The sequence below is a fragment of the Neofelis nebulosa genome, chromosome 8, assembly GCF_028018385.1.
Source record: "Neofelis nebulosa isolate mNeoNeb1 chromosome 8, mNeoNeb1.pri, whole genome shotgun sequence".
NCBI classification, from domain to species: domain Eukaryota; kingdom Metazoa; phylum Chordata; class Mammalia; order Carnivora; family Felidae; genus Neofelis; species Neofelis nebulosa.
This window is the reverse complement of record NC_080789.1, coordinates 46,628,293-46,653,752: the sequence shown is the minus strand read 5'-3', so window position 1 is coordinate 46,653,752 and position 25,460 is coordinate 46,628,293. Positions and strand designations below refer to the sequence as shown.

At 37.4% G+C, this 25,460-nt stretch overlaps 1 protein-coding gene and 1 long non-coding RNA gene across 2 annotated transcripts in view; both read right to left on the bottom strand.

The window, feature by feature from the left end:
* Positions 1-364: 364 nt before the first annotated feature.
* On the bottom strand, positions 365-10,252 carry LOC131519218 (uncharacterized). Its single transcript, XR_009265534.1, has 2 exons — positions 8,869-10,252; positions 365-1,874 (listed from the first exon to the last, which is right to left on the bottom strand). It is a non-coding gene; the product is annotated as an uncharacterized LOC131519218 (long non-coding RNA).
* A 1,952-nt stretch (positions 10,253-12,204) lies between these two features.
* TSPAN8 (tetraspanin 8) overlaps positions 12,205-25,460 on the bottom strand; it is a 32,031-nt gene continuing 18,775 nt past the window's right edge. The window contains exons 4-8 of the mRNA XM_058742038.1: positions 24,493-24,567; positions 24,288-24,395; positions 19,785-19,919; positions 16,919-17,002; positions 12,205-12,501 (exon numbers count right to left, since the gene is read on the bottom strand). Of these exons, the coding sequence (XP_058598021.1) occupies positions 12,448-12,501; positions 16,919-17,002; positions 19,785-19,919; positions 24,288-24,395; positions 24,493-24,567 (456 nt within the window). The 3' untranslated portion in view covers positions 12,205-12,447. The remainder of the gene's footprint in view (positions 12,502-16,918; positions 17,003-19,784; positions 19,920-24,287; positions 24,396-24,492; positions 24,568-25,460) is intronic.

The window sequence follows — 25,460 nt, the reverse complement described above, 5'->3', positions numbered from 1 at the left end:
GAATTGGGGTGTCTAATCTTAAGGCTGACAAATAGCTGGGATCTACTGAGTAAATCTTGTACATGATATGGCCAATTTCTTCATGTACATGGTATGGCCTTTCATTTTCCTAGGATAAGTTACATAAGGAATTTTATTTCTTTAATTATTTTTTAAATGTTTATTTTTTTAATTTTAAGAGATAAGGAATCAGCCATGAATGGGGTAGGAGCAGAGAGAGAGAGGGAGAGAGAGAGAATCTCAAGCAGAATTGGCTGTGTCAGTGCAGAGCCCAACACAGGGCTCGATCTCATGAACTGTGAGATCATGACCTGAGCCAAAATCAAGAGTTGGACGCTTAACCAACTGAGCCACCCAGGCACCCTGTTACTTAAAGAATTGTAATTATGTTATCAACATTTTGTTTCACAACAGATAGTCCAACGTTGCAATTTAATCCAGCAATCTCAGAAAATCTTATATGAATAGCCATTTTTCTTTGGAAGCTTAAAGGCCTCACAATCCCAATACCATTCCTTTTTTTTCTGCTCCCCTGAAGTGAATAATTGAAATTTCTCAGTTCTTTCACCAGACACACATTACTACCATTTAACCGTAAAGATATAGGATAACTACATATGAGAATAATCTGAGTAGTAGGGAAAATAGAATTTCTGCTCAAATATATGATGTCCAAGATATTTTTAGGCTTTTTATGGCTGGATGCTTCCCAGGAAAGAAAGTTGGTTCTTCCATCAGAAACTTGCTCTTTCTATCTAAGGATTTTTAGATCTTTAGATCTTTGGAAAGTGCTTTCCAAAGTCCAGCATTTTAAACCACTGAGGGGTAATTAATGAGGATAAAAATGGTATTGGGAGTTTAGCCAGCATCACACAGAGCCAGACCCACAGCCTGACTTACAACCCATGGCTCCAACTTTCAGACCCATGAGACTGCTTTTCCCAAGTCAACACATACTCACCACATCCTAGTGCTCATTATACACATTTGATTCTCATTTTGTTTCTGAGTACTTATTGGGCTTAGTTTTCTTGACTTGCCTGTTTCTATATTAAGCATTTTTGGGGTCATTAAAAAAAAAGAAGTCCAATTGCCAGTTATTATGGCTTCCAGTTATGAATGTATTAATGATTTCTTGCTTGCTTATGACATTCCTGACTATTTCCATCTCAAAATTTGCCATGAACCTTAACCTGTTTTCCCAAATCATAATTTCTGCAGAGAACAACATGTTCTATTGGAATCACTTGAAATAGTGTCACAAATTACTCTTGGAGATAGAACAATCCAGGTGCAATGTCATGTTCGCCTTGGTTAGTTATTGCTCTTGGCTTTGCCACAATTGATGCTCAGATTGTATTAAATAGACATGACTTATATGGGTCTCACCTTGCCAGCAATGCCAAAAAAGCTGTCTCGTCACTCGGCTTGATGCATGCTGTTGAACATCAAGGTGATTCCCGGATTACACCCCTTTTCATTTGTTGTCTGTCATTCCATGCAGCTCAGTTCCTGGCCCATGAGCCCTTCCCTGTCTTTTTGGTTTCACTGCTCAACATGATTGCTGGATAGCAGTCTTGGAAGGAGATTCTGAGAAGATTTATTATTCTGTGGAATATAGCTGGTGTCAAAATCCATTTTAAAAATTCAAATCTTTGAGGATGAAGTCTCTGATGGTCTTAAACTTTCTCTGAAGTGCGAAGAAGCTTCATAATCAAAATCAAAACTTGATAAGTAAATTTGTAAATGCTAACGCTGTCTATTTATTCTGATAACAATGATGATATTATAGCTGCTAACACCTACTGAGTACTAACTGTACCATATGTCCAAAATATTTTGCGTGTATTGTCCCATTTAATTTCACAGCAGCCCTGTAAAGAAACCCAGACAAATCTGATTACAGATTCTATAGCTCTTAATCACCACTCATAGATGGAGAAAATCAACAAACCCCTCTCATTAAAAAGGACAGGATATTCTAATCTGCAGATATTTCTGCAGTCAAGTTAATTGGTTGTAAGTCATAGGACTTGTCAACTTTCATTTATGGTATGGCCATTTTAATGCCTTTAAAAACGCAAGCACTGCTTCGTATTCTTTCGTTCAATAAACATTGGTTGAACAAGTATCTGTGAGCTACTATGCTATGTGTGGTGAGGACATAAAGTTAAAAAGGCACATTTTTTGCCTGAAATTGTTCATAATCAGATTAAAGAGGCAGACATGGAAACAAAGCCTTGAAATATAGTGTAATAAAGGTTGTGATGGAGGTGTGCACAAAATATAAGGGTGAGACCGATCCATTTGGATTTATGGCAATATGGCAATATACTCTGATATTCAATTATTACCCTCAGTAATTTAGCTACTCTGGAAAAAAACCTAAAACTCTGTTTCTTAAACAAATTAGCTTTTTCTCCAAGAGAAACACTATAGTGCTGTGGTTCAAGAATGGAAGCTGTGGAGCCAGGGTGGCTGGGTTTGAAGCCTGGCTCTATTAATTTTTGGCAACTTACCTAATGTCTCTGTGGCTCAGTTTCCTTATTTGTTAAATAAAGATAATAATTCTAATAATAGAATCATCTTGAGAATTAAATGAGTTAACACATATAAATTCCTTAGAGCAACACCTGATATATAATAGTACTATATATAGTAGCTATTGCTATTATATTTTTAATAAAAATATTGATATTCAATGGAAGAGCTGTATAAAATAAGGATGGATAGCTTTCTTCAAATGGCCCAGGTGATACTAATGACAATGTATACTTATGAGCCTCTAATATATTCTAGGTACCATACTAGGGTCTGGGGAACAAATTCAATTCAAGATCTCAGGAATGGGGTTCCTGGGTGGCTCAGTTGGTTGAGCATCTGACACTTGATTTTGGCTCAGGTCATGATCTCAGGGTTGTAGGATCAAGCCCCGTGTCAGGAATTGCACTGAGCATGGAGCCTGCATAAGATCTCTCTGTCCCTCTGCCCCTCTCCCCTTCTCATCCTCTCTCTCTCTTTCTCTCTCTCTCTAAATTAAAAAAAAAACAACTTCTTTTAATTAAAAAAAGAGAACTCAGGAATACTCCAGAAGCATGTAATAAAATGGAGACAACAGAAAACTAGCCATAATACATTAGAATAAGTGATATTTAAATATAATGTGCTATGGAAAACTGCATATGAATGGAAAAATTCATTAGGTCCCCATGGACTCATAAAAACTTTATTCAGGAGGTCACATTTGAGCCAGACTTTGAAGGAATCCAACTACATAAGTAACAAGGCCATTCCGGACATAAGGAGCAGCATGGCAAAGATATAAAGGGATAACAGAAAAACAGAAAGTTGAAGGTTTGTGAGGTGCTTATGGAAGAGTGTCTGGAGATGAGCAGGGAAAAGTGGAATTAGTTCTTAAAAAGAGTTTTGTAGTCAATTCTAAACCTGGGAGAGAGTAATGTAACATGGTAACATCTGCATTTTAGAAATATCATTCTTGTGGCACCATGGGGAATAGGTTTGAAGAGAAAACAAAGGTAGAAAAAGACATCAAAAGATTATTACAATGATACTGAAGAGAAATGCAGATGTCTCATGCCTGGGCTGGGACTAGGGATGAGGAAGAGAGAAGATACAGTAGAGGTGACAAGATGGAGTGACCAATTAGATATAACAAACAGGAGGTGTTGAAGATGACTCTGAGACATCTGGCTCAGGTGACCAAGTATTGGTTAATGCTGATAGCCAAAATCAAAAAGGCAGAAGGAGAAGCAGATTTGTCTAAACCATCTGTATTTGGCAGCTAAAAAGTTCAACTCGGGGCTCAGGAGAGCAGTCCTCACGAGGGCTATGGATCTAGAAGTCCTGGGGGTCTGCTGGAAATTTGGAAATAGTTATGATCAGCAAGGAAGAGAAAGGGGAAGGACAAGAAGACTAAGACTAGAAGCCTGAGAAACTCCTAAGTGAAAGGGGTGCCAGGAGAAAGACAATAAGTAATAGAATATAGAACAGATACAGAAAGAGCAGCCAATGCACCGAGTATCTGACTGTGGGTTGGAGGGATGATGATAGTGTTGGAAGCAGAAGAATAAACAGGCAGTAGGACTGTGGAAGCTACAAGACAAGATTTCAAGAAAGTTGTGGTGACCTGGAGGCAAAGAGGTCAAGAAGAATAGAAGTCCATACTCTCAATTCATTGAAATGAATATAAAGAAATGTAACCAAACTTATGTTAGTGTCCACTGTGGGGAGGAGTGAAGGACATATAGTGTATAGAGGTAGAAACTCGATCTAAGCACATTTCTGGAAGTTTCAATGCCAAGATATTATGGGGGTATAGGAGGAGCCAGCTTGATTATCGGTCACCAGACCCCAGAATTGCACACAGAGCCCCATGAAAAAGACTTCATTTCAGTTCTCATGGCCACTTCAGGGACAAATCCATACTTGAAATAGAGGACAAGACTTTATTCCATTAGTTTGGTACCAAAATTGGGCAGGAGACTGGAACATTTACATGCCTACTCTATATATGCTGTGATGTCCTTCCTTCTGTGAGGGCTTGCTGCCTCCCAAGGTGCTTAGCCAAGTCTTACTTGGGTTCACACATACACAAACACATATACACACACAGTCACACACAGACACGGTCACACTCACACATTTCTCTTCTCATTCTCTCTTGCCCACAGTTTGGATCTGGGAGATATCTGTTCTAAGATGGTGAGGGGTCAACAACGCCACAATCTCACCCACTTGCTTCTCCCAAATATTTGTCTACACTCCAAATACATAAAATGTCCCCAGGTGGGGACTGATTACAACAACTGACAGGTTACTTAGATGAATGAAACAGGCACACTGTGGCGATGCCAGACTGGAGCTCAAGCAGCCCATCTCAAAGAGCAGGCATTGTAGTGTTCTGGCTAATTCCTCCTTGTGAAATTGCAGATCCAGCTGTGTCAGATCTTCCAGACTTTTATGTTACGTGTCCCAACTATTAACTGCTAGGGGCTATTAAAAATATTTTAAACACTGTGAAGCAACACAAAACACATCTGAAGGCAAATAGGCCCAGAACTCATGAATTTAAGACATCTGCCTTCAAATTTTAAGCTTTTGAATGCAAAAGCTAGAAGCACAGCAGACTATGTCTGCTTTCCATTTTTTCACTTCCTCCCCGAGGGTCTTATGTGCCTGAACAGTGTGGGCATTTAGGGGTGGTGGTGAGGCAGGGAGGAGAGAAAGACAAAGATACAAGAATATAGTCTAATACATAGAAAATAATATACAACACTACGGACAAAGAAGAATTCAAGCCAACAAGGGGCAGAAAACTAACATTTACTGTACGTTTTTGATATAACCAATAGCATACATATATTATCTCATTTCATTTTCATAATGGTCCTAATAAGTATGAACCATTTTCCCCAATCTACAGGTGAGAAACTGAGCTTCAAAGGGATGGTTTGCCTGTGGTTCTACAGTGATGGAGCTGGGATTTAAATCCAGACTTTTGTATTTTTTTGCAATATATGCAAAGTTCATGTTCATACTCAAACTTTTTTCCACGTGGCTGAATGCTCACTAATGACAAATGTGGATGTTGCTAATATAAAAATAAATGTGTTTAGCACCGTTTCTCTGTAGTCCAATGCCCGTTACCATCTTCCTTGGGGAAAGATATATGTCCGGGGAGCTGGCCCCTGTCACCACTCCAATGCCGTTAGTTACTATTTTCCTGGGTCCAAGCTCTTCCTCCAAATCTCTTTCTTCTTTCAGACTAACAAACCATCTAATCGAGAATGTCACTTAAAATGTTTTTTCTTTACATAAGTCCCCAGGGCTATGCTGAATTTTAGCATAATTTTGGTTACTTACAAAGCTAGCAGAAGTAAACCCTAATTTCAGAACGTGTAAAAAAAAAGCCTGTGTATCTACATTGCACGCCCATGGAAGATACGACTTCTGTTTAACATTCCACTGGAAGTTTTAGTCAATGAGATAGAGTGAAAAAAAAAAGAATAAAAATGTGTTAAGTATTGGAAGAAATAAAGCTGTGTGATGAGCCAATGACACAGTGATATATATTGAAAATCCTTAAATAAAATAATCTACGGGTAAATTATTAAAATTAATTAGTAAGTTTAGCATGGTTACTGGATTCAAGATCAACACACAAAAATTGTATTTCTATATAATTTATTTGAATAATGTTTTATAAATTTTCTGTTAAAAGTCTTGCAATTATTTATTAGATCCATTCCTAGGTATTTGACATTTCATGACTCTTTCATAAATGATACCTTTTAAAAAATTTTTGTAATATGTAATTTTTGTCATTGGTATGTAGAAATACAATTTCATGTGTGTTGACCTTAAATCCAACAACTTTGCTAAACTTACATATTATTTCAAGAGAAATTCTAAAACATTATTAGGAGATATTAAGGAGAATCTAAATAAATGGATAGCTATACCAAGGATGAAAGGCTTAATATTGTAAAGCTGTCAATTTTCCCCATTCTAAGCTATAAATTCAAAACAATTTCAATAAAAATTCTAGTAGGACACTGTGTGCGTGTGTCTGTGTGTGTGTGTGTGTAAACTGGCAAGCTGATTTTTAAATTTCTACAGAAAAGCAAGGGCAAAGAATAACCACAAAACTTATGAAGAACAACAAAGTGAGAGAGCTTATTCTATTTTATATCAAGTCTTATAACATTCAACAGTATGGTATCAATCTAAAGACAGAACAAAATGAAGAGTCCAGAAACAGACTTTGAGATGATTTGGAACAATATCCTACTTTGCCAGCTAACTGTGTTTGTCTAGTACTGAGGTAGCTCTAAGGGGAAAGTGTTTGAAAAAGGCTTTCATTATCACCCAAGACAGCCATTCTGCCTGGGGTACAGAAGAAGTTGCACTTTTCAACTGTGCACAGTTCAAATTATGTGACTCTTGGTCAGTTTAGATTACGAACATCAGACAGTGTCTCTTATATCGATATGATAAAACTCTAATGCTCTAAGTTGGATCCAGTAAATCCAGTCGTTTAAAAGATGTCCTTACAATATTGTGAGATTAATTAAAAATTGGATCAGCCTACTACTGTGGAAAATGAGAAACACTCACTAATTATGTGTGTTCTTTGTGTGTTTGTTAAGTATGTTCAAGAGGAGTTTTGGGGCAACCTGGGTGACTCAGTTGGTTAAGCGTCGACTTCAGCTTAGGTCATGGTCTCATGGTTTGTGAGTTTGAGCCCCACATTGGTCTTTCTGCTGTCAGTACAGAGCCTGCTTTGGATCCTCTGTCCCCTGTCTCTGCCCCTTACCCATTTGTGCATTCTCTCCCTCTCTCTCTTTCTCTCTCTCTCTCTCGATCTCTCTCTCTCTCTCTCTCTCTCAAAAATAAATAAACATTTTAAAAAAGGAGTTTCACTACAGTAGGTGATGGGAAACAAAATATTTTAGTTGGGTTCATTGTACTCCAACAAGATCAGGATATACTAGTAAGGTAGACAAAGAAACAAAGGATGTTGAGTAGACTATTACTTGTGTCTATATCCAGAAGGATTGGAAAAGATCACACAGGATTGTAGAAACAGGGAAGCAGAGAAATGGACAGATTTGAGAAGTATTTGTCAAAATCTTATATAATTGTGTATATCTAAATTAGTGCAACAGTACAGTCTTAAGCATAATGAATATAATTCCTACATTTCTCTCAATTGGAAGAAGCATTTCCATCTACATTATCAATGATCAATTTGATGACATTTACCTTTTATTTTATTATTTTATAGCTGTTAAGTAATTTAATATGTCTTTGAATATTGTGGTTAGATCTGGGAGCCATGAAGGTAAAGTATGAGCTTATTCTGTTTTTTAAAAATTGTTTTTTAGTTTTTTGTAATGTTTATTTTTGAGAGAGAGAGAGAGAGCAGAGGGAGAGGGAGACACAGAATCTGAATCAGGCTCCAGGCTCTAAGTTGTCAGCACAGAGCCCTACACGGGCCTCAAACTCACAAACCACAAGATCATGACCTGAGCCAAAGTTGGATGCTTAACCGACTGAGCTACCCAGGTGCCCCAAGTGTGACTAATTCTTAAAATGAATCTTAATATACTTGAAGAGAATGAAAGCTTTCCTCATAATCACCTCAGTACCAAAGGCCAAAATTAAAATCTTGATGAGCTATCACAAGCAGATAACTATCTTCTTGTAGGTAAAATTTCTTAATTGTAATTGAGGAAACTTCAAGTTAAGTGATTTGCAAAAGTCATAAAGCCAGCAGCCTATCAGAGCCTGGCCTAGGATGACTCCTGACCCACTCCATTTCACTTTCCATGGTAACATACCTTACTGTCCCCTGGAAAGAGGCTATTTTATTATTCAGATGCAACTCTCTAAAGCAGAGTTTCTCAATCAATTACAACAGAGACTGATATGGGCAGTTTGGACTGATAATTCTTAGTCGTAGGGGCACATTCCTGTGCATGATAGGATATTTAGCAGCATCCTTGGCCTCTGCCCACTAGGTGCCAGTAACATTCTCCTTCTACCCCAGTTGTGACAACACAGACCGTCTCTAGACATTGCCAATTAGTCCCCGAAGGACAAATGGCCCCCAGTTAACAGCAGCTATTCTAAAGTCCTCTCTATCCTTAAAATCCTTAAATTTTGACCAAAACAGAAAGGATCCAGGAAACTGTATAATTTCTCATGAAAATTTTAAATGTCAATTATACTTTTCACAATCAATAAAAATTCTAGTAGGACTCGTGTGTGTGTGTGTGTGTGTGTGTGTGTGTGCGCCCGCGCGCATGCGTAAGTTGGCAAGCTGATTCTAAAATTTCATACTACGTTTAATCATAAAGTTCAGGCCCTTGTGCTTGCTCGCTGAATGTCCAGTTGCTATAACAACAGTCTTCTCGGTCTGCTCAGTCCAGTCCTTGCCATTCTCAGCTTTGCTTTGTATGAGACGAAACTACATTTCCCAGGCTCCCTTGTTCTCAGGCTTCTAGATTATTTCAGCCAATGGGAGGTACTGGCAAAAGGTTGGAGTGGGCCAGAGGGAAGAAGGCCGGCCCCTTCTCACTTTTTCTGTTGTGACAACAGTTTTTGAGTCACCTCCATAGCTCCTACTCTTGCTAGCCAGTCCTTCCTCTGTGGCCCCTGCCACGGTTCCATCTTCCACCTGGTGACCCTGGATCCTGGGGACACCATCTCTGTCCCTCCGGTTCTAAGGGTGGTATAACTTCCCACTGTTGCTAATCTCTGGTTTATCTTGCCATCCCATTTCTTCCTTCGCTTGTGTAAACAGTAGGTATGGACCCTCAAATTCATATGTTTGGGCTCTAACCCTCAGTGTGGTTATATTTGGAGTAAAGAAGTAATTAAGATCAAATTAAGTCATAAGGGTGGAGGTCTGATTTGATAGCATTAGTGTCCTTGTGAGAGAAGACAACAGAGAGCTAGTGCTCTCTTGCTCCCTTTCTCTGTATCTGTCTCTCTCCCTCTCTCTCCCTCTCCCCAGCTCTTGAGGACACAGCAAGAAGAAGGCTGTCTGAAACCTAGGAAGAGAGTTCTCACCAAAAACTTCATCTTACTGGCACTCTGATCTTGGACTTCCAGCCTCCAGAACCGTGAGAAAATTAATGTTTGTTTCAGCCACTGAGTCTGTTGTATTTTGTTATATCAGCCCTAGCTGACTAATACAGCGATTCCCTGCATTGTATTTCCACTGTTTGAAATAACTAAGAGAATGTTTGCTTTCCTGTTTACTGTGACTGACACGGTTCTTTATATCATTGATACCATAAAATATCCTAGTATGTGCCTGACACTACATAAAATGCACTTCCATATTCATTTCCTTATCTAGTCTCCCAACCATACTGTAACATAGAGCAAAATGACATGACATAAGGAGCACAGGTTTTGAGACACAGAGATGGAATTACAACTCCACCCCTTGCTGGCTGCATGACCTAAGAAAAGTTCATCTCATTCATCTCGTTTTCTTATCTGTAAAATGGACCTAATAATAGTACTAATGGAGGAAGGTTGTTCTCGATTAAATGAGCTACTCTGTGCGAAGTGCTTAGATTATTTTTAGGTGTATATATATATATATATATGCTCTGAATAATCTAAGTATTCTTTTTTAGCTACAATTTATTGAGCACCTATTATGTGTCAAGCACTGTGATATGTACAGGAGACATAAAGACAAATAAAAACAACAAATGCCCTCAAAAAGTTGCACTATACCAACAGAGACAAATACATGAACAAAGATTAAAATAAAATGTGGCAAGTATATTAATAGATATATGGGAAAGCCAAATGCAGCATGATCCATTTGGGAGGCAACTGTTTGGAAAGTTTGGAAGACGATTGTCAAGGTTTGGACCCAGTTCTGTCAATTACTAATGCTTTTACTCTAGACAAGTTACCTAACTTCAATAAGCTTCTATTTTCCCACTTGCAAAAATGAGGATAATAGGATCTAGCTCATAAAGGTGTGGTGAGAAGAAACAAGATAATAAAAAATACAGTTTCTCTGGTATAGTTCCCAGATGATGACAAGTGAGCAGAAAAGGATTGTTAATTATCTTTATCAGCAATAGGGGAGCACAGAAACAGGCTGCCTAACCCCCGCTCCACCAAGTTTCCCACTCCTTCCCCACTCTGATCTATTTGATAATTACTGGCTTTCTTTCCCTTCCTCCTCCTCAGAAGAGATTAAGTCTCCCCTACTTTTCTAGTATGAGGATAGATTAGCAGAACCACTTTAGAAAATGTCTTGGATAGGGGCACCTGGGTGGCTCAGCCAGTTAAGTGTCCGACTCTGGGTTTTGGCTGAGGTCATGATCTCATGGTTTGTGAGTTTGAGTCCCGCGGCGGGCTCTATGTTGAAAGTGTGGAGCCTGCTTGGGATTTTCTCTCTCCCTCTCTCTCTGCCCCTCCCCAGCTCACTATCTCTATCTCTATCTCAAAAATAAATAAATAAACTTAAAAAACTAAAAAGATAATTTCTTGGGCAGAATCCTTTAAATCTAAATATATGAATACAAAGCAATTCCACTGCCGCATATCTATCCAGAAATCAGTACTTGTCAGTGCCAAAAGATCTAAAAGAATGTTTATAGCAGCTTTATTTATACTGGCACCATACTGGAAGCAAACCCAATGCCCATCAGCAGGAGGATGGGTAAATACCTTGTGATAGATTCATATACAATGGAATATTACATAGCAATGAGTATATACTAGAGTTGCGTGCAACAATTAGAGAGGAATCTCACAAACAAAACGTTGAGCAAAAGAAGCCAGAGTACATACTTTACTGTTGCATTTATAGAAAGTTCAAGAATGGGCAAAATGAAGCTATAGTCATAGAAATCGGAAGAGTGGTTACCTTTGGGGAAGTACTTGCTGAGAGCACTGGTATACTGGTAAATGTTTAGCAGCCAGCTCTCGAAAGAAAAAAAATCCTGATTTTACAGCATTTGCCAGGTCCCATGGTATAAATACTCCCACCATGGTGGATTTCAAGTTACCAGTGTGATATCACTGAGCACAGATTACGTCTACGGTCTGCCTGGCAAGCTGGTGTGAGCCAGCCTAGCACACCACTGGGGGGTGCATGAAGGGACAATCTGGTGTGCTGAAAATGTTCTGTATCTTGGTCTGGGTAGTGCTTACACAGGTAGAGTCTTAAGAGTGGTTCTTTATTATATGTATATTATATCCCAGTAAAAAGTAAAATGTAAAAATGTCTGAGAACTAGAAAGACGAAAGCAGTTATATCTACGTCCCAGAGGAAGGTCCAAAGAGGGACCAGAGATTCAAAGACCAAAAGGCAGCACTCGGAGCTTCTTGCCTCACCTTCCCCACCCCATCCCAATAGATAGGAGGAAAAAGAGAGATACCATTAGTAAACACGAGCACAAATGGAAAAGAGATGTTGACTTTTTTAGCTGGGCCACGATTTTTCAACTTGAGACTCAATTCCGTCTTATCACCAATGGTTGATACGGCACACAAAAGAGAGTGTTGCTTCTGAAAAGCCCACATTCACTGCTTTAACTATGGCCTTGTCTGTCACTTAGCAATGAAGATTATTCCACTGGGTGGCTCCAGAAGAAGGTTTTAAGCACAGTACCACCTGAACACAATGATCAGACATGAAAATACACCAGCACAAACAGTGTTACTTTTATTTTAAGTAAAAATCACATTCATATCATTTTCCTTGCGTCGCTCAAATCTTAAATATGTTCAGTATGTCTGGAATATATCTGTGATCTAGCTAAATGAGACGTTTTAATAAGACAGCTGCTCCTAACATGTACAGCACTCATATATTTAAAGTTACAAAACCAAAGCAAAATTTTAAAGGGGGTTGATGGGTGATACCTCGACACATCCACAGATTCATTTGTTCCCAATCTGGCAGTACAGGACCATAGAAAATACCAGACCAAGTATCTAGAAAATAAAATAACAAGATTAACATGGAACTTAAAATGATGGCAACATTATAAATAGAAAGAATATTACATGTGAAAAGATCCTGACTACTGACAGTTCTAATCTTATTTATCTAAGTTATCTCTCTTCTTGGGAAATTGGAGCCTCCAGTGGGACAAAAGAGCATTGAGAAAGCTTTCTGAGTATTGTTGTGTTTCAGTCAGGGTTTTTAGATGGCCGATCTGCTTCTAACTGGCCCAATTTGATGGTGCAGAACTGGCTACCACCAGAGCACCCTACCTTTCTGGAAAACACACACCCTCCTGTGGGGCATCTACCCTGGAGCTCTGGAGAAGTCAGGCCTCTGGGGGCTAAATACACCTACTGCTTCCATGAAAGGGTTATATGATCATCTGGTTTAGATCATCTGCAGAAAATCAAGGAGTCTAGAATTTCTCTTGCCATATTTTTAGGCATCGCCAAGAGGAATGAAGAAAGTAACTTTTTTTTTTTCTTAAAAAGCTTCTAAATCTGTGGGGAATAGCTTAATTCAGGAATTTCCTTTGAAGTGAAAAAGTACAGCTGAAAATCTGGGGCATAATTTCCATCTCATTAAATGGCTCTCCCAAGGAATGAGGGACCCCAAAACTTGCCCTAATTGGCCCTGCAGTTAGTGCTTTGCATGCTGTGGCTTTGATGTAGAAATGATGGAAAGGTCGAAAGTTTCCTCCCCACCAGAAGCAGGAGGATCATGAGGTGCCATTTATGCTTAGTCATCTCCAATGTTCCTACTGTACTGAGGCATCCTGCTTACTAAATCTTTCCTGGAAACGAATCTCAAATGAGAACTGATGGCCAATACCTTCTTAAAAACAAACCAGTAGATTTTAAGATTTTTTTTTTTGCTTTTGAGAAGATTCTTAAAAACACACCAATTCTCTGCAAAAAAAAAAAAATATATATATATGATTTTCATCCAGAATGTTCTAAAAGTCATTCTTTTAGAATGACCTGGAAAAGCACTGAAATTCAGTCTTTTTGCCTTTGTCCCAAGCTTGAAGTCTGGGAGACAAGTACCAGGACAGAGTAAAGAAAGTGGTCAAAATACCGGGATAACGCAAATCTCTATTGTCATTCACTGTCACATCCTTGAAATGGAAGCCCACCATTCATCGGCAGACAAGACACTTAATGTCACACTTTCTTGCTTTGGAAAAGATAATTTATCATTGCTCATAAAAATGGAAATAATTAAAAGGGATTCGTCATACGGTAATGCATGCTGAGACTCAGGTAGTGTGCATGAATTCCCACATTGTGAAGCAGTCTAGAAAAATGTTACACAGTTCTCCTTTCCCTCTTTTAACTGCTCTGTTCCTGGGACCTCCTGCCAAGCTAACTTGTATCCTACAAAGTGGTGACTATCATTATCAACCGCTTCTTTTTTTTTTTTTCTAATTAAAATGAGAGTGAAAGCACTGCTTATGTTTTATGCTTGTAATTTGCTGTAGTCAAATAAGGAGAGACATGATAACCTGGTCATTTAATTCTGAACAAGGAGAATTCCGATGCCTATAGATAAAATTTTCTAACAAAATAAAGCATCCTGCATAGATCCCTAGCATCTTATCTGAGGAAAATTCCTCAGGTATGTGGTCTTAACAGAGCCTTGAAAATAACCATCCGCCACAGTCTGCTACAGCCTGTGACTAAACAGATTAACACCAAAAGTCTAAATGCCAGTGGGTAGTTTTTTCATGTGATATTTTTCTATGGAAATAGTTTGAATGTAATTTCTGCAGGAAGATATTTGTTTCTTTTTCCTTCTTAAAAAGAGGTATTACGTGGGGGCCTGTGCAAGTCCCAACCTGTCTGTGGTTTGGGCTTGCTATCTCCCTCATAAAGCAAAGTAAGAGGGTTTGTCTTCTGGGAAGACAAAGTCGTACTCTCCTCTGAAGAAGCCTGCCATATAGTTGGCTTTGGCGTCTTCTGGGAATTGGGAGGCAGGGATTGAGGCCTCATGAGTCTGGGTTTTCAGCTCAGGTAGAGAGAGAATACAGTGCTTGTAACCTCCAGGACTCATTGCTGTTAACCCAGTCTGGACTTCATGCTAGTCACACAAGTGGATTCCTTAACAATAAAATAGTAATAATACAGTTTTTAAAAAAAGCTATTAGAGTGATTTTTCTATCTATATATTTTTGTGTTTTCTTGAATTTGAATTTGGGAAACAGAATGGAGATAGGCCTGTTAGGCAAGTAGTATTAACACCTGTAAGACAGACTAATGTACATTTTTTGGATACAGTTTTATAGACTAGATATTTTCAAAGCTCCTTTTTGAATAAAGAGAGAAGGAATATAAAAATGGATTTTTTTTCTCTTGAAATTCTAGAGGGAGGGCAGATTTTAGATTGAGGGAATGAACAACAAAAATGTCAAGCAGTTCTTTGAACTATTTGCCATATCTACATATAGTCTAAAAATCGCACTTAATTTAACTGGCATTAACTCATAAAATGGTTATAATTTATGATATTACTGTATAAATTCCATACCTATAAGTTACTCCATGGAAATTTTTTGTTAAGGTCTTTCCCTATACATGTCTTTAGAACAACCAGTAAAATATCAAATATGCAACAAATACATGGAATATACCAATTTCATAAAATGTTATTCCTCTTGTAATGCTATTCCTCTTGTAATCTCATTTTCCATTAGATATATTCAGATTCTTGGCAATGTCTTTGGCTAAGATATGAGAGACATCAATCTTCCCAGTTGATTATGTCCTTATTTTCTCTGGCTTTGCTTTTGAGAAGATTCTTAAAAGCATCAGTGGGTTGTAGCCAGTCATAGTCAATTGTCTGAATTCGAGTCTAACATGGATTTGACACTTAATAATATTGACACTTACATTGAATACCTCATTTAAAGCCTGATCTTTCAAACATTCATTTGAAGTCTAGTCACCAACATATATTTGTGTGTGTTTTATGCTTATAAATGTATGAGTGCATATGTGTGTGATTCCTTACTCACCTCTACAACCATTAGGGAAAACAGAGAAACAAAGGACATTTTACAAAAGGCAGAATCAAGAAAAATAGACCTAGTATATGGCACCATTTGACTTCCACCATATATCAGGCAAAAAGAAAGCCATATCTACCAACAGAGAATGTGTCATATTTAGACCTATTCATTTGGACTACGAGGAAGCAATACTCAACAGCCCAACTTACTGCTTATAGTACCTACCCTTTCCCTAATGGTTGGTGGCAAACTCTACCACTAACCAAAAGACCACTTAGAACACTAAATTGCTTCATTCCCAGCTAAAATTCCTCTCTGTTGGAGGAGTGGCTGGGTGGCTCAGTCAGTTAAGCTTCCAACTTTGGCTCAGGTCATGATCTCACGGCTCCTGGGTTCAAGCCCAGCATCAGGCTCTGTGCTGACAGCTCAGGTCATGATCTCGAGGTGCGTGGGTTCAAGCCTCGTGTCGGGCTCTGTGCTGACAGCTCAGAGTCTGGACTGTGTTTCTGATTCTGTGTCTCCCTCTCTCTCTGACCCTCCCCCACGCATTATCTCTCTCTGTCTCTTTCAAAAGTAAATAAACATGAAAAAAAAAATCAAAATTCCTCTCTGTTGGTAAAGTGGCACAAGTAAGAGGTAGAAAGTTACCAGAAATCCCAAGGAGGACATTGTACTACATTCCATGACAGTGAAGCATAAGTCACTCATCTGACCTAACCAGCCCTCAGAGGCAGTAACCAGGAAAACACATCACATATTAGAATTCTTGCCAATGTCCTGATAGGGAATCAAGAGTGAATTGACTCATTTGATATCTAAATTAACCAAAATCTGGAATTATTCAAAAAATGCTTCTCTGAGATGGTTTTATTTCATCTTTTTAGCAAAGAATTTTAGGCCATATAGAAAGCATCCTTGGATTCTTTAAAAAGTCATGCCAAGAAAGTCCATCAAGATAAAAATCCTACACAGGATTTTTTTTCAACATCAATAATCACATTGTTGAGAATAAATATATAAACTTAAATTTCCTTTAAAACTTCTTCAAGTGAGTCCATAGTCCTTAAGGCAACTGTCTCTAGTTTTTAAAAGTTGTTAGATTTCTCTTGTTAGTCCTTATCCAGGACTAAGAACTGGGTGGAAATTAATTCAATTTTTGTTTCCCCATAGAGAGATCATTCATAAATAATGGTCTCAGCCCTGCTCGATTGGTAAGATTGTAATCCTCTCCCCAGACCAAAGACTGCTAGAAAAAGATGCTAGACCTTGGGCGTTGCTACCCAATGTTTTTCTCAAGAACCTGGTTTACATTTGGCTCACTAAAAATATTTGTTGGAAGAATTAATGAATAAACAAGGGAATGAATGAAGAATCAACATTGCAAGATAATACTATACCTCAATTACTGCCAGTCCAAACGCAATTCCAATTACTATGAGAATATGTTTTGCAACTACGTCTTTTATCAAAGAAATGCATGGCTGTTAAAAAACAAAACATAAGAAGTTACCTTGAATCAAAACTTGGACCTCACTTTAAGATATTTGCCCATTGGGTTGACTTTTTACATTACTACTGAGGAACACACTCAACCAAGAGGAATTGGATTATATCACTCTGCCCCTCCACACTCCTTAAAAGATTGTTAACTGTGGTTTGTTCATACATTAGAAAGCACCAAGAAGTAAACTTTTGCTTCAACTGTCTCATTGCTAAATCTAGGGATCTTTAGGCATAAATAATAATTTTATCCTAACTTCCAATTTTTCATTTTAGAGTTATTATCACTTTGACTGTGTACTTTTTAGGCTTGTAATCTGTAGCAAAGAGTTTCCTAGTTGGGAACTTTCATTTTCATTTTTAGAACAAGGTTTTTTAAAAAATCCCTTAATAATATATATCAGGGTTATTTTTACCTTAAAAAGGAAAAAAAATATTATGTCCACTATTTTGTCCTTACTTTAGATAAAAAAGAGAATTTAGAAAGCTGCTTATCTGCCACATTTATTGAATTTATTCAAGCTAGCATGCAATTTCAAGCTTATAACATTTCAGACCAAACCTAAAAATTCCAACAATTTTAAATTATATGGCTAATTTTCAAAATGGAAAAATACTACATAATGTAATAGTGGTATTATCCATATTGCCAGAAAATATATCACTATCCCTATGATAGTTATATATGCACAAAGGGCTAACAAAACATTGCTCTGGTTAATAAAATAAGAGTTCTCCGTAAAAATGAGTAAAACATTCTTTTCCCTCTCATTCTTGAATGTAATTGGTTTCTCCATTCACATCTGATCCAAAGTGGTAAACATTAGAGTAAATTATTATGTCTTTTAGGGTTAACTATGAGATTAATGATCTTATCTACTGAGTCACATTTATTATATTTGAGGAGCTTTCACCCTCTTTCCCTTCCAGATAACCAGGTTATCTTGGCAAAAGGGAGAGGACAAAAAAAAAAAAAAAAGAAAGAAATGTGAATTATGGCCATTCCAGATTTCTTATTTTTCCAGACTTCTTGCAAACTACAGAAGTTTGCAAGTACAGATGGAAGTATTTTATGAATTTATGGCCCTCCTTTTGGGAAACGAGTGCAGCTATCAGCCTATCTTCAGCTGAATTATGTGTGAATTTGAAGGGAATGTCAATTACTTTTTACGATAACGCTAGAGCTTTGCAAAATCTATCCTGAGGAAAAACATCTTTGAGTTGAATCTTAAACAGATAACAACTGCCACTGAATTTACTAAGTTCCTCATTATCCGAAGTAGAAACTGCACTCATTTACACCATATTTATTTCCCCCCTTCCTTGCAGATACTGCAGCACTAAATTAGGAGTATAAAAAGTAAAAATAAAACTGTTTAGTGATACTACTTGGACAATTAAAAAAAACATGGTAGCTCTGTAGTCTGGTAGATAACTTCTCCACATGAATTATTTTAAATATTGGTAATAGCAATTTTCCTTTAGAAAAGAGTCTCCTTATTTTGATTGGATTAGTAAAAAGGGATGTGATAGCAGGAGAGAAATTTCCCTTGAGATGCTTCCTATTTCCTAATATGTAATTAACCTTAGTAGCCATTACTAAGCCAATGGCAAAATCAAACTAATCTTCAGGTATTACAGAAATTAATTCATTGGATTATAATAGCTTTAACATATCCCTCTGCCAAGTAGATTATGATCTCCCAGAGGGTCCAGAAGTATGTGCGATTTTAGCAAGGGTCTGTCTGAGACATAGTGGGCACTGAAGAATAACAGCGACTACATTAAACATTAATATTAATTATCATTTTTGTATGCATTCCTCCCAGGCAGAAGGAACAATTTATGTAAAGCCCTCTGGTAAGAGACAGATATCATATCCTCTAGGATACCTTGAACCCTGAAGACTGAGTTAGACAGAGTTCCATAATACCTCGTGCCTGCCCCTATCTAAGAATTACCAATAATTCATTTGATTGAAGTTGCCTAATTATCTCTCTCTTTTCACTATTTGAACATCAGTTCCATGAGTGCAGACATTGTGCCTGTCAAGAATGGATTTCCAGTGGCCAATAAAAGGTCTGGAGAATCGGAGGGAGTCAATATCAATTGATGAATTAAGCAATAATAAGAAATATGACATCCATATATTGATGTTTACAAGTGACACAAATGTGACATTTACAACACATAAAAGATAAACCCAACTTTTTCAATATACTTTCAATGTCTGAGGCAACTTCTCAACTGGAGCAAAAATTAGGCAGATTTTTTTATAACATTTAGTATCCAGAGCCCAACCCCGAAAGGCCAGGTCTACGCAATTACTTGAGAAAAGGAACATTTCATAAGAAAAAGAGGTCTTTATTTGATAACTAAAGTGAAAATATAGATTTCCAGGATTTATGTTAAAATAGGAAAAAAAAAAAAAAGAGAAGAGTAATGATTAAGGTCACCAAAGAAAGGACATGATAAACTTTCATCAGTTAGCTTGTACTTTCATTCTCCTTGCAGTGGGATGTTTCTTTGATCTATTAAAGTTGACTTCAAATGATATCAGACTCAGAAAAAAATGAACTAATTTCACTTTTTTATATCTGCTTTTATCTTTAAATAGGATTTATTTTTTATTTGGGAAATTCCTGGGACTTTTATATCATGATTCCTATTGTAATCGCTGCAATTTAATTTTTCTATAGAGACTTTCATTGTGAAAAAAAATTAATGGAACCACTTACTGTATCAAATTTGATTTGTCCTCACCTGTTTGTAAACATGTTTGCCATCATACAATGTACAAGAAGAATCTGATGGACCCGGACATGCACATGACTTGGAATTCTGTTGAAAATTATTTCCCCAGTCAGCAGGTCCATTGACCAAACCACAGCATTTAAACTGTTGGATGAAAAATAGATATAAAAAGCTAAAGAAGATATTGTTAAAGAAGATAAAAATGTTGTCAATACACTGAATCATATTCTTCTAAAACTATTATTAAGATGTTTCTTATACTAAAATATCATCTAAATCGCCTCACCAACTTTTCTGAATGTAGAAGCAAAAATACAGGAATCTTCCGTTTTGACTGTAATATTAATGAACAAAAAATAGGGTTGCAGATGCATAAGTCTCAGGAAGTTGGAGAAAAGATGAAAAACCCACCTAGTTTTAAATGACAAAAGAGAGGGGCAGAATCAAATCTATGTATCCTAGATTTTGGGAAAGAAGCTTCCAAAGAGTCCATGAGAGAGTCAAGGTCTCTTTAAAGAACTTTTGCCCAAAAGAGATGAGAGGTTTTAAAAAAATTATATTTCCATCTTTGATCTTTGATCATTTTTGGAGGAGAGGAGGAAAAGAGTGAGAGGCTTCTCAAAGGACAAAGTGGCTTAGCAGGCTTCCCATAAGTCTGAATTTAACATGGACATCTGCAAAATGGGGGAGGGGTGCAAATGAAGGATGAAATTCTTAGGATAATGTCAAGGAAGTTTAAGGCCCAGAATATACTGAAACACTTAGAGAATTTGTGGTCGTGTTTTGGGAAGAAAAACAAGGAAACCAAAAGCCCAATGACTCAGGGTATATGGCACATCATATTATTAGATGAAAGAGAAAAATAACTGTCCCTCATCTTGTCCTATTTGCTCTTCATGAAGAGCATGTCCTTTTCATGTTCTATTCTTCATGTCCTATTCAACTCTTCATGAAGAAAGGTAGAAAAAAAAATTGCTGAAGAAAACAGAACCAAGAGTACATTGATTTCTAGGCTCAGATGCATTGTAATGCCAGGATATTGAGAAAACCTTCACTTCCTCACTGGGTGACCCACATTACTTAACCTCTCCGTGCTACAGTTTTTTCATCTGTAAAAATGCAGATAATAGTAGTTGTTCCCAATAGTATGTAAGTTGTAGATTTGTTGTGAAGATAAAAATGGGAAAATTGATGTGAAGATTTGAAGTGCTTAACCCAGTGCCTGACTTGTAGGAAGTACTCAGTATATGTTAGGTATTATTGCTGTTGTTTCTATTTTGCAGTGGTTGTTGTTTCCATGATGCTCTCACATGAACATGATCTGTTCAACACTGGTATCAATAATTTAGATAAATATTTGGAAAGTACCTTTTCAACTCTGTAGTTGATATAGAGCTGAGAGTGATGGTTAACACACTGAAGACTGGAATCAAGTTCCAAAGTTAGTTCACACAATGGACTCAAACCAACAAGTTCAACAGAGGCAGATATAAAGCCTTGGACTTTGGCTCAAAGACTTAATTGCACAAATATATGACTCATCAGCCATCCATATGACAAAAAGCTAAAGATTTCAGCTGGTCACAAGGTCAATCCATATTAGCAAAGAGGGCAATCTTGAAATAGCCTCCTTTCTTGTCTTCCTATCATGTCCACGATAGACATGATTAATTGCGTGTGCTTTCTGATTAAATAATCTAGAATAATATTAATTTATATAGAGACCTAGATCAAAAAAGAGAAAGTCCCATTGTATGCACTCACAAATCAGTCCATATTTTGAATACAATATACCTCAGGATTCCTCAGGGAAGCCTAGAAACAGAAGACAAGGTAAGAGGTAGAAAGGCTAAACTTGGTATGATATCTGGTCACCAGATCAGTTGTGAGCAAAGTTGAAGAAAAAGTTGGTCAAAACTCGTTGAAAGTGTTATAAAAGCTGAATGAACAAGGCACTGTGCACGGAATAATACAACAACCTCTAGACAAATAGTCATCACCAAGAATCCGAGAGGGGCACATTCCATTAGTATGTTAGCAGAGAGTTCATGTGAGAATTCTCTGAAATTCAAAGAGAAAACCACTTAGTGTCTACAATTTTTGTCCATGTGTGGTGGGGCCCCAGGTCATCCAGCCAGAGTTTGGTGTAGGACTCTTTATCCTAATCCTATCTGTTACTAAAAGTGAAAAACCCTGGTGGAAGAAAGAAAGAAAGAAAGAAAGAAAGAAAGAAAGAAAGAAAGAAAGAAAGAAAGAAAGAAGAAGGAAGGAAGGAAGGAAGGAAGGAAGGAAGGAAGGAAGGAGAAAGAAAGAAAGAAAGAAAGAAAGAAAGAAAGAAAGAAAGAAAGAAAGAAAGAAAGAAAGAGACTCGAAATGGACATTAAGAAAGAACTATAGTACTGTGAAACAGGAAGCTTCAGGCATAGGATTAGTGTACAAGAACAGAAGTAATTCAGAAGCGTGCTACAACACACAGAACATTTAGAATCCCATGGTTGGCACTGAGATCTTGGATATCAGAAACAATGTGCAGCAAAGATGATTCAGGACCCAATCCAGAGATCCAGTGGATACCTACAGTACATTTTGTCTTAGGTCAACCACCTGGGAGGATCAAGGATGCTCAGTCCCACCCAGGGAAAGAATTGGGTTGCTTAAATCATTCCTGCTTTAAACCTGGATTGGTCTGGGCTCTAGAGTAGGATGCTAGAGGGGAGGGGATCAAGAAATGCAGCTATGGGGAAGCCGGGAAAAGCACAACACAGAGGAAGTGAAGCAGGGACTGACTCCTATCACGTTTCAGCTCTTGGAAATGATGCTTTCAGCAGAATTTTTACAAGCTGGAGTCTATTCAAACAGGAACTGGGGAATGCTCTGGAATAAAAAGTCATCTGATAAATAGTTCAAGAAACCAAGGATGTTTCAACTTGAAAAGCAAAGCTTTTTACAAGTCATACAACAGCCATTGTCAAAGAAGTTGCAATGTGCTAAAGCATCAGTAGATTTTCTTTTCCCTCTAAAACTCCAGAAGGAAGAACTAGATGATGTAAATCCTAAGGAAGCAGATTTTGTTTCAAATTAAGAAAAAACATGCTAATCATCAGACATGGACATAAATGGGATGGGATGGCAAAAATCGGGGCACTTTCAATTCTTCAATTTTTAAAAAAAAATTTTTTTTAACATTTATTCATTTTTGAGAGTGAGAGAGACAGAGCATGAGCAGGGGAGGGGCAGAGAGAGAGGGAGACACAGAATCAGAAGCAGACTCCAGGCTCCGAGCTGTCAGCACAGAGCCTGACGTGGGGCTCGAACTCACAGTCTGTGAGATCATGACCAGATGCTCAACTGACTGAGCCACCCAGGCACCCCAACAATTCTTCAATATTTAATGAGAGACTGGATGAACATAAATATAAGATACTCCAATCAATGGATCATGTTAAATGAATCATGTCAAGTCATGTCAGGTCAAATGCCCTAAATGTCCAGCTCTCCTCTAAGATTCTGAGAATTTCTATATGTGAAATGAATCTTCCATGTAGCTAATATGATTTGAACTCTGAACAAAGAAGGTGTGATTAGGAGTTTCACAAAGCAATTTTTTAGACACACCTTAAAGCATGTGTCATATTTAAAAGAAATAGAAAAGGAGTAATTTCTAAGATAAGGTAGGGAATGATGCCAAGTCAGGAAGGCAGAATTATGTAAGGGAGCCTGAGTAGACAAACCTGACTGGACTAGGGTGGTTTTGTGTTATTTTGTTTGATGGGGTAGTGCTTACTAACGTTAAAATATTAAGTAAGAGCCAGAGAATGTAACACCTTCAACATCTGCCCAAGTTTTGACTATACCCTAATGACAGAGAAGCAGTTTCAATAACTAAATACGGGAGGGGTTGATATGCCAGTTTAAAAAATTAACTAGTCAGACAGCTGAGTTCAAATTCCAATCCCATTACTTGTTAGCTGTCAGACCTCTCTAAGCCCTAACCTACTTATCTGTAAAATAGGGATAATAAAGATAATATTATCCATCTCAAAGAGTTGTCATAAGAGTGAAATGAGCTACCAAAGGTAAAGTCTAGTAACACTAAATAGCAATAAATGATAGGTATAATTATTTTTATGACAGAGGGGGCAGATATGGAGGCAGAGAGAGAGAGAGAGAGAGAGAGAGACTCTCAAAATGCTCCAAACACACTACCCTACTAAATGGTAAATATGAAAACAACTATTGATTTGGCTGAACTGAGGCTTAATTGATCATAAAGATTTCTTAATCTCTGTCCTTCTAAACTGCTTCAAAACCTCATAAGAAGCTGGAAACAGAGTTAGAAATATTCTTGGATTTTTACTATTGCAGAGTGACAGAATAATCAGTCAAAATCTGCAAAGTGGAGACATGTTTTAACGTTAAATAATCTTTAAAAATCTATAAAAATATCTTTAAAAATTAGGTAAACACGAAACCTATGGCAAACTACCCAGATGACCTACAAATTCAAATTACCTCTTCTTGAAATTCAGCCAGGGCTTTCTGGAATGCTTTGGCATCATTATCTGCTGCTTCCAAAAGCTTTACATTTTCATAGAGAGTCTCATTCAGAATGCGCTCGGACTGAAAATTGAAAAGCATTGTTAAATTATTCATGCCAGAAAGTACTATTTTGATTTTTCAGACTTTTCCAAAATTATCATATGTCATGTGTACGCACCTCAGATTTGAAAGTAGCTCCTAAGATGCCTGCTGCTACTTGCAGAAGCAGGATCAAAAGCAAGCCTATGAAAAACTGGAAAAAGAAAGAAATGGAACACATGTTATCTCCAGGGCATTCAGTGACATCTTGGGACATTTGAGCATGGCGTTTCTTTCTCCAGTCGGGATCATATTACTGTTGGAATAATAACTGTGTTCTTCATTTATTCTACCCTTTGCCTCAAAAAGCCAATTTGGGGGCCATTAGTGGTCAGAAACATTTGCTTCAGACACCAATCAAGCAGTGTTTAAAACAAAAATGTATGGATAGGATTGTAGACATCAGTGTGATGTTGAGTGGAGGGAAGTTTGAAAACTTAGATACAGTTACTTGTGTATTATCTTTCTCCTCTTTCTTCATCAAACACAAACTCACACAAACTTTAAAGCAAATTTCCGAAGTGACTTCAAAACAAGTTTTCTACCGCTACCAAAATCACCCGGGGTCTTGTTATAAATGTAGACTCCTGAAACCTGCCTCAGGTCTACTGAATCATAACTTTAAAGAATGCGGTCCGCAGATTAGGTTTTCTCTTTTGAAAACCAGCTCCTTGAGTAATTAAATTCCCCAAACTGCAAATGAGACCTATTGATCAAAAAGTAACCACTAGGGATACTATTAAATTCCTGCTAAAGCTCTGTCTCTACCTTCTCTCTTAATAAACAAACAGTTAACAAATATCTTTTCAGGGACAGACACAATACTTATTTTATTGGAGGAACAAGCTTAAATGAGTTCTGTAAATTCTAATGTTAGATTTTATTTAACAAATACGTCTTGGTCTTTATCTAATATTTTTCTACACCCATTCATCATTCTGTTGTTCATGTGAAAAGTAAATGTCTATGGGTTAGCCCAACCCAATCCATCCTCCTTGAAGCTTTCTAAGTAGCAAATCTGATTACTTCAGTCCCTTATAATTTTGT